Here is a 15300-nt window from a genome sequence, read left to right on the forward strand (position 1 = left end):
GTTCAAGTCCCCGAACAGACCTAAATATGGAGTGTGGACTGCTACTTGGAGAGGTCCCAGTTCACCTCCATTAAAGAGGGGTTTCATCCCTCCAATTCTATTCTATTCTATAAGGAGTAAAGACAAAACGATCGGCCATTTTGTCTATTAATAGTAATATATATTATTCTCAGTCTGCACTCACAACACAAGCCGTCATTGTCAATATCACTGGGCTCATATCTTTTCGAGGGTCACTGACCATATCTATTCTAGGAGCAACATGAGACAACATCTGATGAGGGAAAAATAAAGACGAGTGGATTAAAAATAGAGCACATCTGTTGGAGTCAGCGTGGCATCTCCAGAAATAAACAGCAGTGCTTTTTCCTTTATGACAACGCTGCTCTGGGAACAGCTTTGATGACAACAGAGGGGTTTAAATTAAACTCTCATTATGTAATGGTGTCTGTCCTCTCAGCATTTCTATTTTATTTTATTAAAAGTCATTTGTGAACTCTTTGTCACCCAAGTAAAAAAACGTTTTGAAAGTATAGATCAAAAGGTTTGTCAAAGGCGAATTCATTGATATTCATTTCATTGTTAAAACGCTTAAATATAACCTTTGGGTCCAGCTGATTTGATTTGACATGTCTTTAAAACCAACTCTATATTTGGCTCCAATAATCATAAATTATGGTTATTAGCATAATTGCAAACATATTTGTACAGTTTTTCAACAAATCAAGCTATTGGACAAACATGGCTATGATAATGGAGGTGATGTGGGTACATGGGTATTAAACACTAGATGGGTCCCCCTAAGATTGTTATATATATATATATATATTTGTTTTACAATATTAATAAGAATGACTTAATGGTTGTATACAGTATGTCACGGTCAATCCTCTGCCAGCAGGGGGCATGAGCCTAAAGGTTAAGATGCTCATGCCTATTCAAAGTACCCTCAGGTTCAATATTTATAAGGATGAAGATGATTTGATTGGAACTCATTGTGAAGCCAAAATCTAACATTTGTTATTAGCAGAAAAGAGATTCACCACTATTTCTCAGCTTATATAATGGTGGTTTGTATGACACAATATAGCCGATGATTGAGAAATTCATGGTGGCTCGCAGCCAGAATGTGTCTGAATAGTCAAAGCCACTGTGAAATTAGAAAAGTAGCAGGAATGTGAGCCACCTGACATGTTGCTCATGTTCCCATTGTATTTGCTGAGCTTGTAAAAGTGTCTAGCGTACCATATGGGTCCCTGAAGTCTATTTATCATCTGAGACGCTTTGGGTATTTAGAAAGCAGCTGCTGTTATTTAAAAAACAAAAAGGAGCCTGAAATGATAAACATCATGGAAATGATGAAGAGGAGGGTATGGAGACTTCTGTAACATCTGTGTAGTATATTAGTACTTCACTACAAATACTAAACATGTTTAAAAAGGGCATAACGGTAAAGTAGACGAAACTATGATTGATGATCTGAAGTTGAGCAGGTGTTTCAATGCCAGCAGGATTTTGAAAGGCACATTCAAATTTCCCATGAGGCCGAGGGGCGAGTGCAGTCAGCTGTTCTGAGTGATTGTGTGCATGAGTAGCCTCACCTCCATGGAGATCCTCCGGTGGATGCGGTTCCTCAGACAGACGCCGGTGGGAGACTGCACCTCGTCTGAAGACGTCCCTGACGCCTGGTCGCTCTCCCCGTCGGAGCCCATCTTCAGGTTCTCATGCACGATATCTAAAAACACAATGACAAAGATTATGAATAATAAATAAAGGAATATTGGACAAATCTGCATTAAGGTGTCTCTTTCATTCAAATCTGACCTAACCAGTCTGTCTGGTTGACTGATATTACGGTAACACCTTTACAATCACAGTAGTTTATAATGACGCAGTAGTAAGAAAGTATCGAGACATTTTCCATGAAGACTTATTCAGTAATATCCCAACTCTGTTTTACCATATTTTCATTATTTATGTGTTGAAACAGAAGCCTTCCTTTTCTTCTGGATAGGTATACATAAAGGGTTGTGGATTTCACATGTGCGGTACAATGGATTCAATTATTTTCCAATGAATCCATCCACCATTTGGTCTGTAAAATAATATATACGACCCCCTCAAAACGCTTTTTATATACACAACTCAGCATTCACCAGGCTACCATTCAAGGTGCTACCTGCTCTCCCACACACACACACACACACACACACACACACACACACACACACACACACACACACACACACACACACACACACACACACACACACACACACACACACACACGGTATTTGAGGTCAAGTATCTTTCCCAGGGATACATCTACATGTTGACTGAGGGACTGGGGATTGAACCGCTTCTGATTGGACGATGGCCATCTACATCCTGAGCCTTAACATTTAGAATTTGTGTTGCTTTGATACATGAGGAGCCTCACTGTGATATCTACTTCCTCTTTCTGTGGTCATTTTCTTATTCTCGCCCCGCTTTCCTTCTTGATTTTCTGTCACTTGTTTCTCTCTCTCATTTGCATGTTTTTGCCCATCTTCAGATAACCGTCGCCCTTTCTTTCACTTCCCTGTTCTGCATGTCTTTCCCTTTCAATCCACATACTTCTCCTTGGCTCGTATCTTTTTATCTCATATGCAGGTTTTCTTAGGAATGTGCTGTTGTGATTCTCCCTGTTTCTTTAATACATTCCTTTGCTACCTGTGTGTTTCTAACATGTGTGCCTCGTCTCCTAAGCTGCATCTGTCCTACTACTTTCTCCTGTCAAGCTCCTTTCACTTTCACATTCTTCATACTTCTGTCGCGCTACTTTATTTATTTCCTCATTTCCTACAAAAACTCCTAAATTCTTTCTGTTCAAATAATATTTTCACTTTCTGCCCTAACAGCCAAACCAGATTCCCTCTTTTCAAAAAGCCCCAAAGCTGTTTTCTAGTGCACTAACTCGTTTTATTTTTTGCTTATCTTCTCTTGCCTCTATTTCCCTCTCCCTTAAAACTTCTGAGAATTTGATTCTTCACCAGTTTTTTTTATTGTTTTATACTGACACATTCTCTCTGCTTGTATCTACAGTAGAAGCTTTGCTAATAAGTACACAGAGGGTAGCAGCAGTATGTGGTTCATCAAAGTCCTACTTAACCTTCCTGTTTTCTGATCCAAGTCCCTCTATCTAGGTCAGGGTCCAGAACAGGTCTTCTAGTGTGTCGCTGCCTTCAAACATGTAATCATATAGGCTGGGAAAGCAATGATGACTATACATCGAACACCTGAGACTTTTCTTAAATAGATAAGGTAACAGTCAATCTGAAAAAAAATTGCCAATTTGAAAATGAGTAATAATAGGATTAAGACTCAGTGTTTGCTTTAAAGGGGCCCTTTTACGCTCATTTTCAGGTTCATACTTGTATTTTGTGCCTCTACTGTGTCATGTCTCCATGCTTTAATGTTCAAAAAGGTTTTTTTTTCACTCATCGTGCTGCAGCACCTCTTTTCACCCTCTGTCTGAAACCAGAGCCCAGTCTGCTCTGATTGGTTAGCTGGAAGGGTCTGTTGTGATTAGTCAACCGCTTAGAGATGTCCCACCCCTTAGTCTATCATGTACAATGTGTTGGAGTATTAGCCAATAGAAGCGTGAGTGTTACATAGTGATGTCGCTATGTTAGGGAAGTAAACAAAGGTCTACAATGGAGACGCTTTAGGCACCAAGGGGACGTTTTTGAGTGAGGATCTGAAAATAACCTGTTATTTTGTGTGCCACTCAGACACTTCTGAAATCTATGCACAGACCATTTAGAAATCATTTCATGTATAACCAGGGGTGCACATAACTTTCTCAGTGAGTTACTCAGATGAGTACCTGGAGTCAGTGTTTGGTACTCCAACTTCTGGCTCCACTCAAAGTTATTTGATGAAGCCCTCTGCGCTTTGTGACAGAAGTGACGGTACGCATGTCAGATTGTTGCCGCGCATGCGTACCAGTTATATGCACCCCTGTGTATAACCCTTCAGGGTTTCACCAAGAAGTTGGTAAGCTAAACACAGGAACTCTACTTTGGTCTTGAGTTCAACCATGTATTTTTATTGACGATTATCGGTTTGGACTCCGGGATCTTCGACTGTCAATCAAAACGAATACCCTCTAACAGGATATTTTGTTGTTTTTAAGTAGCAGTTGCAAGTGACTTTCAAATGTGAAGCTCTACCTATTCTGGTAGATTTGGATCGCCACAACACTTTGCTTCTCTGTTTCATACTGTCCTATGAATCATATTGTCTTGTCGCCTTTAGGCTGAGACTCACAGCTACGAATCGAGAGTGATTAATCAGTTGCGTCATGTTTGGCTTAAACCCCCGCCCCCCATCCAGCTGTCCGTTGGGGGTAGACAGTCCGACTGGCTAATAGGATATAAACCAAGTCACTGGCCAGGAGCACGTTTCCGATTATATATGTCGTCGAACGGAAATCTCTGCACCATGACACGTTTCCTGTTTGTTCCCGCATGCCATCTGTGCTTTCACTACTCACATCCTATTGTGTGTGTGCGTGTGTGCGTGTGCGTGTGCGTGTGTGTGTGTGTGTGTGTGAACAGTGTGAACAGTGTGTCTCACCCAGGCGGCTTCCGTTGCGTGGCATTGCCAAGAAGGACCCCAGGGAGCCGCCGATGACACTGTGCGGCCGGCGGAGTGGAGGCTTCTTGAAGGACCCGGTGTACCGGTGCAGGAAGGAGTGCATGCTGTGGGAGGTGGGGGGGCGCCGTTCCTCATGAAGGGCTCTGAAACACAACAAGTCGCATCATTTCTGCTGCTCCAAAAACTGCGAAGGATCTGAGGATGCATCACAAATCTCCAATAACCAAAATCGGATACCAACATGTTAAATCAATATATTGTTAGTTTTCTCCATTTCAAATTTTACGTACACAAGAATTGAGTTTAAAGATGTGTCATTGCTCTCGTTTAATATTTAGATTTGCACTCTTTCCTTCTTTGTCCTGTAGCTGCTTCCCCGCTATGACCAGTGATGGGACTGTAACGCCGTTATTTTTGGCACTAACTAGTACTCTAACTCATTATTTTTTAAATTCAGTAACTCAGTTACCGTTACTACATGGTGCGTTACTCCGTTATTTTTTTTATATAGTCTCGGCTCCCAGACGTTGGTTAGCGACGCCAACAGCGAGGCGAACAGAGATGAGAACTGTACTTAATTACAGTACTTGAGTAAATGTACTTAGATACTTCCTGTGTCACATGCGGAGACACGCTGTGGGCGTGTTTGTGTTTACTAACAAGACTATCATGGCGGAGCTCAAGTCGAGTTTCTCCGCCTGGAGATATTCTCACTATTTCACTTTTGTCGAGCACAAAGAAAAGAACGTTTTAGTTAAATGTAAGTTGTGTCTTGGCGGGTCAAAGATCCGATCTACTGCCCAAAACCGCAATTCAAATCTGTTGAAACATCTGCAGAAACAACATGCTGGGACGAAGCTAGTAGCTAAGACCACAGACCCAGAGTCATCTGACGCCACTCCACCTCCACCTAAGCAGCAGCGGCTGGATTTTAACCGAGGGACTGCTAGACAGGGAAAAGTAATGCGTTACTGTTCACAGTAACGCATTACTTTTTGATGTAAGTAATCAGTAAAGTAACTGAGTTACTTTTGAAATGAAGTAACTAGTAAGTAATGGTAACTAGTTACTGGTTTTCAGTAACTAGCACAACACTGGCTATGACAGACAAATCCTCATACGGGGTCAATATTGGAGAACATTGGTTGTAGCTTTTTAAAGGAGGGGCAAATTCGTTTTTAACATGCTTTGCCCACCATTTTTCTTTGTTTTCCGAGTTACACAAAAGGAAAATAAAAATAAATTAAATAAAAATAAAACACCCAAATAATAATAAATTAAAATACTATAACAATAATAACAGATTATTTATGTATATAAAAATACACCCAAATAATAAAAATACACCCAAATAATACCATTTACAAAAATATATATATAAAATATATATATTAATAAAGATAATACAAATAAAAAAATGAAGGAAAAAATAACACCGAAATAATAATACATAAAATAAATAGTATAATAATAAAATAATATATATGTATACAAATTATAAAAAAGAAATAAAAAAGAACTACATTAAAATAAGCTGCTTGGAATACACCAGAGACTCTAAGCAAAAATGTCCATCCTGTGTATACAATTTCTTTCTTATACAGACTTGTTTTCAAAATGCATACCAGATCCGTTGATTTCTTACCATTGTCCTTGGTGCCGCCGTCCTCGATGGTCATCTGCTCGGCCAGCTCAGACAGAGACTCGTCGATGGTCTGACTGGAGCGCAGAGTTAACGAAAGGCGCTTCTTTATTCTCTTCATCTTTTCCATAGCAGGGCAAGTGCAGCCTGTGGGACACACACAAACGCATAAATACCATCAAGGCTCAGTAAATGGACTGAAAAAGCAGGAGTGGGATTCAGGACGTATCTGTACAATCCAAAATATCTCAGCTCATGAATAATGTAGAGCTGCTTTTAATCTAATATTCATTCACTGCACAAACACTGGAATACATGAATAAAGGATGAACATTACACTCACATTCACACATTCATACAAGGAGAAATAAATTAAGGCAAATTGAAGGAGGAGAGAGTCAAATCTGTTAGCAGACACACACACACACGCACACACACATCCACTTCTGCAAACTCATACAAGTGTTGTTTGTGGTGACGCAGCAGTCATTCAGGTCACAGGAAACACCTTGCTCCAGCCAGGCCCTGCTCATTGTGTCGCTGTGTTAGCGGCCCGTGCAAGTGTGTGAGTGGTTGTGTGTGCACAAAGGGAAGCAGCAGCAAAAAATACTCCACCCATCCCACCCTGCACTCAGCGCAAAGCTAACTGACCCCTGCCGACACCATCTCTCCTATTTTACAGTCTATCTGAAGGATGTTAGCACACACACAAACACCCACTAAAGTACAATTTTGAATTATTTAATGCGCTCTTCAAAAATATTGCCTTCTTCTCCACAAAGTGTTTTTGTTTTGCCGTCCACTAACCTCTGTGTGGACATTTTTAAAGCGGACGTATGTCATGCTGGCCCTTACAGCACACACACACGCCAAGGAACACACTCATACACATAATAAGCTATCAGCTTGCAGCTCGTAAGAAATTGCAATGCCAAATTAAATGAGTACATTGGAGAAAAAACACAACACACACACACACAGTCTCTCCATCACTAACACACACTCACAGGGAGATAAGCTCTCTTTGTCTCCCTTACAGAGGAGTGTAACAGAGCCTGGTTTTATCTTAACAAAGAGATACATGTAATGTAGTGTGTGTGTGTGTGTGTGTGTGTGTGTGTGTGTGTGTGTGTGTGTGTGTGTGTGTGTGTGTGTGTGTGTGTGTAAAGATAGTTATTTGGTGATGCTGTTTTAATAATGTGTCCCTCAGTTTGGGTTAGGGTTAGTGTTTTGTGTGTGTAAGAAACATGTATCATGACATGTTTTTGATTCTCAAAAATAACTTGCCTTTTTCTTTTTTAAAAAGGATAATTTGTGGCAGCAGTATTTCCTTTGGTGTTGTGTTTAAGGCAGTGTTGTAATCTATCTTAAACTTCAATGTAACAGCGTAAACTGAAACAGGAAGTAGCATAACTACACAAAATTATACATTTTTGTTGCCGAGACTTAATGCATATGATGGTGTGTTCTTGATAATATGACAGTTTTCCAAAATTCTTAAATATATTGCCATTCTTACCGTATCCTAATGTATGTATTTGTGAAAAGCAGCGCAAACATCGATAGACAAAAAGAGGAAGAACTGTCACACTCTTTTTCAGCATCACACACACACTCACAAACACAGGATGTGTGGGTGAAAGTGTGAATATGAAGAGGAAGAAATAGATGACAAGGGAGAGAAGGAATGGGAGAGAAAGAGAGAATTATTTCAGAGCCATAACAGAGTCTTTGTGTTTGGTTAAGGGCCATGAAATCACCAGAGTGACTGCAGGAATGTACAGTGATGCCGAGAGAGAGAGAGAGAGAGAGAGAGGGACAGAGACAGACAGAGGGAGAGAGACATTAAAGGCTGTTCGGTGCAGGTATTTCACGCGCTAACTGCTAAGCCGCTTCAACTGTGACATTAACGTGAGGCTAACGTTAGCTCACGAGGCTAAACCATTAGCAACATTCCATTCTCCATTTCTGAAACGCTTCAACTCCCCATTGATAAGTCTGTCAGCGACACAGAGCTGTCAGACATACAGCAGGAAGTCCACATGACTCTGAGTGACTTATTGAAGTGTAACTTATTTCTCTGAATATTATGACTTTATTATTATTATTATTATTATTATTTTGTTTTCAGTGGCTCTTATACTCTTTCATAGCTGAATCCCGCCTTTTGGATTATTTTGAACTTCTGGTTTAATTTAACTTTAAAAAAACTTAACTTTAGCTCTCTGCTTCAAAAGAAAAACTACTTTAGCCAGCATTGTTAGTATATTACTTAGCTATTTTAAATAATTAAACTATATATTGGTAAACTGTTTTTAAAGATCCACCTAGACCACAAAAGGGAAATCACAGTTTCCTTTGAAAGGGAATAATACAGTATGATCATCAAAGTGGTTGAATTAAATGCTACAAGGCGAAACCTGAACTTGCACCGGTGCTTTCTTTTGATTCTTCCTGAGTGACAAATGTCTGGTTTTATGATCACAGGTGAACATAATGTTTTTACTGCCTCCGGCTGACTTACATCTCTGCAATCACATAGAGTTTCCCCTATTTGAAGGTGTTACGTCCCCACTAGGGATGAGGAAATGCAACACACACCAGTTGGAATTGGTATAATTATAAAGGGTTTATTTTAAATAGCAGAGTAACAAAATGGAAGGCATGCAGCCTTGTTAGGACCGGCCCGTTGGCCGCAACAGGAAAGTTAAAAAAGAGACGCTCAAAGTTTCCAAAAATCACGGCACTTTATTTGCAACACCAAAAACAGNCCCTGCAATCACATAGAGTTTCCCCTATTTGAAGGTGTTACGTCCCCACTAGGGATGAGGAAATGCAACACACACCAGTTGGAATTGGTAAAATTATAAAAGGGTTTATTTTAAATAGCAGAGGTAAACAAAATGGAAGGCACACAGCTGGAACAAACAAAAGGGCCAAAAGGGCGCCGACTTAACTAAGAAACAAACAAATAATAATAATACATGGGACTTTTACAGCGCTTTTCATGAAACTCAAAGATGCTTAAATGTAAACAAAGAAAGGACTCTAACAAAAGGAGCCTGTTTACATACAAAGAAATAGGTAATAACGAACTAAATAGAAACTAAAACCCTCACTGTCAAAGTGGTAAAAAAACACAGCTGAGGCAAAGTACAACTATCACACAATACTAACCAAACAATACTAACCTAATCGAGGCACAACTACTCACAATAACACTGTTCAACACGGACCACACAAGTTAACCACTGTTTACACATTTGCACACAAACGAGAGCAACAAGCGAGAGGCATCCGCTCACACAGCAGAGCCTCCAGAGTGATGATTGTCCCCAGGCTTTGTAGTCATCTCCAGCAGGTGTGCGCCGCGCACACCTGCTGGAGATGACTACAAAGCCTGGGGACAATCATCACTCTGGAGGCTCTGCTGTGTGAGCGGATGCCTCTCGCTTGTTGCTCTCGTTTGNAAAGGTGACTTAAAGTGAGATAGGAAATTCCCGAGCAACATTCGAGGTTAGTCAAAGGCGGAGTGTGGGAGGGACACTCGTGTCACACGAACTACCAGCCCTGCAACACTTAGTGCGACCGAGGCACCCTTCCACACCGAAGAACTAATCGCTGTCGCTTTGTGTAGGTTGAGTGGGGACTTGCGTGTGTTCCAGTGTCGGCTCATTTTTGGTTTATTCACACCGAACATAACCATCTTTTCCCAACATTTGTGACACTCTTACCCAGACGTCTCTCTTAAAGCGGGCTAGGGTGACAGCAAAGAGGACGTTCGGTCCCTCCTCTCTAGTCCTCGACGACGTGACTCACACACACACTCCTCGGCACCTAACCAGTTAAACCTGGTAGTCGCCTTCCGAATTGCATGCCGAGGCGCCTGCATGCATTGCCGAGTGCCTAACCAGGTAAACCAACGGCCCATTGCGTACTGTAGTAGCCATGGGCCTCTTAGTTACCTGTCACTGCATAGAGGTGCGCAAAACCTCCCCATAAAAGACACAATCTCAAAATTAGCGATGTCCCACATAAACTCCCAAAACTGAGACGCCCTGGCACACGACGTATTTTTGAATATTGTGTGGTTCCCCTGTCCCATTACTTGGCCTTTCTGTACTGTAACCCTGGAATTTATGAGACTAGTCGTAAAGTTCGGGTAAAGTCGACCTCCGGGATCGCCCCATGTCAGTGTTCGTTACACAACACGTCGCTACTCTATATTGTTTGTCTCGAGTCACGAACTGAACGGGCGACGGTCACCCGCGAAGGTGACTTCTGGGGAAACAAAACAGAACTTCCTTGATTTTTTTCCCGAAGCGAACTGACCGGGCGTCCCACTAACGACACTTTATCGAAATTATTACAACTATTCCTACAAAAGTTACGCTAACTTTGTTTTCTCCTTGTTTCACTTTACAAGACACAAAGATGTCTTTCTCATTCAGAAAACCAGTTGTTTTCCCTGTGGTCCTTAGTAGACACAGGTAAAGACCACGATTTACACTACACAGTAAGCATTGCCAGCTCGAACCACTAACGTAAAGTATGACTACATCCATAGACGGCGTCCTTAGGTCGACAACAACTCTACGACGTAAAAATCGGAGTAGCATGACATATGGGATTGGGATGGACAAACCACAGATCAAGATTAGACGTTGTCCAGTCGAAGTAAACTTCATACACGTAACGAAAAGTACAAACCTATATCTGTCGTTGGTCTACAAGCGTGGGTACCTACAAATTCTCTCCTTGAGCATGTCGAGGCTCCGACCAAACAACAATAAGGATACTCTCAAACGGCACCGCGTACTTCGGGTTTTCAACCACCGACATTAAGTTTTTCAAGGGCTGACACCTGGGTTCTCGTTTCTGAACTCAAAAGGAATAATACAGGGCGGAGAGACCAGTCAGTATTTAGTTACCTTCCCTAAACAAACGGGAAAAAGAGTTAAATAACAGTACCTTTTTGACAAAAAAACCAAGAATTACGCAGATTTATGTCTTGTTAATCATTCCCGACCCCGAACCAAAGGGTCACAGATAGGGCTAGACGTGGACGGCTAGGTACGTGACCGGGCGTACACGTTCGTACCAGGCGGAGTAACGCCTTTGAGGTATGCCGTTAGTTTATCCTGAAACTCGCCAGATCCTGCCCGACGGGCTAAACTAGACGTACAGTATTTACACAGAGCCTATAGATATGTTTTAAAAACATAAATAAAAAAAACTTTATTTATACTTCCTGTAAGGTTCAATTACATTAATCTATATTTAGTACTTACGGTATTATAACGGATGTAAGTGTCAGTTATAAAGAAGTCATACTATCGACAGATTGCTTCAATTAGGTAAAAGTAGTTGAATAAGACTGTACATGAATTTGGTTATTTTACTGGGTATTTCCTCAACAATTTATTATCACTTCAGTGCAAACATATTGTGGTTGAAGTAAGAGAGCAAGTCGTATATTAAACAGCCAAAAACCACAATAAAAAGATTGAAACGGTTGCGGTGACACAAATCACAGAATAATCCTCAACGGCATACATCAACAGTTTATACCGCCTGGTAGAGCGTTTACGCGTCTACGTCTAGCCCGTCCCCAGTCTAGACCCATCACTGTGTGTCTTGGTAGACTCTCGGCGGTAACATTTGACAAACCCTTTTCCCCGTGGTGAGGGTTTTGATTAATCCATACACTAACCTACCTGATTGGACAGGTAGTTTAATAAACGTCTTCGGTTTGCGTAAATGCTGTACCACCAATTCTTCGATGTGGAAGGAAACAGACAAAAATGATGTGCTCATATACCAATTGATCTTGAAAGACAGACCAAAGTTGCGTGGTTTGGTGTGTGGAGTGTTCTTACACACAAAAGGACATACCTACAAACCAACCACTTAGGTTTGTGTGTCGACCTCTACCGTGTACAGGTCACCTCTCTCTACCCCTTGACTGCTCGAGATACTACTGTGTTTGTAGTTTTACAAACAAATAACGAAAAGGGTCTTTACAGAGAGTCCAGACTAATTTATTCGGATACCTTATTTCCTTTAAGTCGGTCTATGACTGTTGAAAGTACTAAAATGACTTTCGACGTACCTTGTTAACTTGATCGACGGGAAACCAACATAGGGTGTCAACGGTATCGAAATTTTACGTGAGGTGATTTGGTTCGCTGTGCTACCAGCAGGCCGGGCTGTGTCGTTGGCCTGAAATTGGAGAGAGCGAGTATAATAATGGGAGAGGAGGAGAAGACAGACGAATAAAAAGTCGCACAAGGAGAAAGAGTCCGGGACGGTGGAGGAAACTTGTGCTCAGAAGTAGAGGAACGGGACCCCGAAAACCACCCACGATCACCTCGGGCATCTACCTACAGAGATGCTGTATGAGAAACCAATGTGAGTTTGGAAAATTGCACAATATAAATCTATTCTAGTAGACCCCAACAATGGAATTATGATCAGTGGAAATGGCCATGACATGGGACCTTTAACATTTCCGATATGAGGCTGAAGATATTTTGGGGTGATATACTGATATCTTTGCACTGAAAATGCCTCTGAGCACGTAATCTAGACACACAAAGGACATGGGAAATATCAGGAAATATGTATTCACTTATTTGATTAAGAGGTTTCGCCATGACCGGTTACATACATACGTCTAGGTTTTTATAACAGAATCGGTTAAAATTGTAGAAGTGACGATATTTACCTTGTCCTAGTTTATAGGGAATGCTGATACAGCATTCCCACCATATGTTCTTCGACGCACAAAATTCTTTATTATTCCACCGGGTTATTTTGTACCTCTTCTTCTCCCACATTCCACATCGCAGGAACTCCGTTCAAACATCAACATGTTCAGCTCGGTCGGGAATCGATTGCTAATACTTTTCTCATTCATAACTTTTCATAATTCCAGAGATACATCCCATAATTCATCACATTTTTACAGCTTGAAATTCGCCTTCATATATATTTTTAAACCTGCCATAATTCCCAAACCCTACACTCCTGAGACATTATTTTTCATGAGAAACGTAGGAAAACATCTCGTAGCTTGAAAAAGGAAAACAAATGAAGCAAACAAATTAAACAAAATGCCTCTTGAGGGCATGAAGTGACAAAAACTTTCAACATGTCTCCATTAAACCCCATTGTAAGTTCAGCCTCATCTTTCCCCACCACAGCAGCCGCACATCTTTTAGTTAATCTGCCAAAAAGGCCACATTATTAACCCGAAAGTACACAAAAAGCACACTTCAGATGCTCAGAGTTCTTGAGATGCTTCACGCTTTGAAATTTCACCGATATCTGTTACGGTTCTTAAACAAAACGTTCACATGTAAGAGGCTTATCTCTCATTCAGAACAATGCAAATGCTCTCCTCTCACTGATTACTGCATATCACCATGGAAACCTTTGATCTCTGGACACGTCGTTAGCTCAAATATAAACACCTGTGTCATAGAACACGATGATGTCATAACTCCAACTGACATGCTCAGAGCAGCAGACTTCAGATAATGGTTAATGGTCCAGCCTTCAACATGTAGTGTTAGTGAGTTTTTCCTCAAAAGCTGTTGCCATGGCAACGCATCCCTCCCCGTAAAACATGATATTGCTATAACTCCTATTAAAATGTTCATAAAGTGCTCAAACTTCACATGTGCTAACAATCCAGCCGTGAAGACATCTATTTGACAATTTTAAGATTTATTCAAATGCCGTTGCCTTGGCAACACAATGCTCACTATGAAACACGGTTTTCTCACAACTTCAGTACAAATGCTCGAAATGTCCCAAAACTTCACAAGTTTGGTAACGATGCAGCCATCAACACATCTAAGCGTATTATGGAGGGTCATCAAATGCCGTTGCCATGGCGACAGATCATTCGCCATCAAGTAAGTTCAAAAGTTTGCAGTTCAAATATTCTGCTGCTTTTCCAAGCCTTTTTACTTTCTTTTCTTCTCTCATCCCACATTCAAGCCCCCAGTGTTCATGTATCATTTCAATCTAAATTAAATTCTTCACTTTCTTCTTACACATTACATTTCAGCATAGCAATTCAGCGTCAGCTTTTCAGCATAAAGCATTCCCACAAGCAATTTCTTCAGGAATTGCATTCTCTAGTTCCTGGACGTTGCTCTGTGAAAAAAAACTCCTGAGTCACAATGTTTTTTTGTGTGGAAGAGACGTAAAACTGTCAGTGAGTTGCATCCTTGTATTTGCAAAAAGTGCCTTTCAATCAGCATTTTTTGAGCATTTTTGGATATGTGACGCCACCATAACAAATGCCTTGTTGCCAAGTTCAGGCCAAAACTCAAGTGGTGATATATACTTGTCTTTCAATTCAATTCAATTCAAAACCTTTATTTATTCAGGTGAAAACCCATTGAGATCATTGACCTCTTTTTCAATGGTAACCTGCTCATATACGAGGTTTCTTTTGAGTTACATAATGATGGTTTCAATTATTTATTTAGTAAAAAGTACGAGTAGTGGGCGAATGTACATTAACGTTATCATGATCTGTTGTAATCTTGAATAGACCCAATTATTTAAAGGACATTTTTCACGGCAATATAAGATAGATGTTAGAGTCATCATATTTCACAATCCCTCTGATATTGTCCACATTTGTTTTATTTAAGCAGGCTTTACAGTTGTGGATATTCCTCCACCCTGCAGGCTTTTGGGGGGTGACACCCTCAGCGGCTCCTGGTCTTTGAAGTCTTTGTAGTGTTGTATATAATTTAAGGAAAGACGGTGGTGCTTTGATTGTAATGTATACCTTCTGTTACGGCTGCTGCCTTCCTGGTCGTCTTAACTATGTTAATCTGTGTGATATGTAAATGAGCTGTGGGGTTGCCCTGAGGTCATCGGATGCCATCTCCTGGTCCGCCCCTGAAGATTGTGATTGGAGCACGCCGGGCCCGACGCACTCCAATCCCTGCGCACATCCAGCGCACACCTTCGACGAGAGCCTGTGACTGACG

The 15300-nt window shown here is 41.0% G+C and overlaps 1 protein-coding gene across 1 annotated transcript in view; it reads right to left on the reverse strand.

The window, feature by feature from the left end:
- The window catches only part of cdk17 (cyclin dependent kinase 17), a 33057-nt gene that overhangs the window by 13868 nt on the left and 3889 nt on the right, over nt 1–15300 (reverse strand). Inside the window, 4 exon segments of the mRNA XM_010789307.1 lie at nt 1602–1735; nt 4621–4764; nt 4767–4784; nt 6287–6430. Of these exon segments, the coding sequence (XP_010787609.1) occupies nt 1602–1735; nt 4621–4764; nt 4767–4784; nt 6287–6413 (423 nt within the window). The 5' untranslated portion in view covers nt 6414–6430.

Source organism: Notothenia coriiceps, unplaced genomic scaffold (genome assembly GCF_000735185.1).
Source record: "Notothenia coriiceps isolate Sejong01 unplaced genomic scaffold, NC01 NC01_scaffold00032781, whole genome shotgun sequence".
Classification (NCBI taxonomy): domain Eukaryota; kingdom Metazoa; phylum Chordata; class Actinopteri; order Perciformes; family Nototheniidae; genus Notothenia; species Notothenia coriiceps.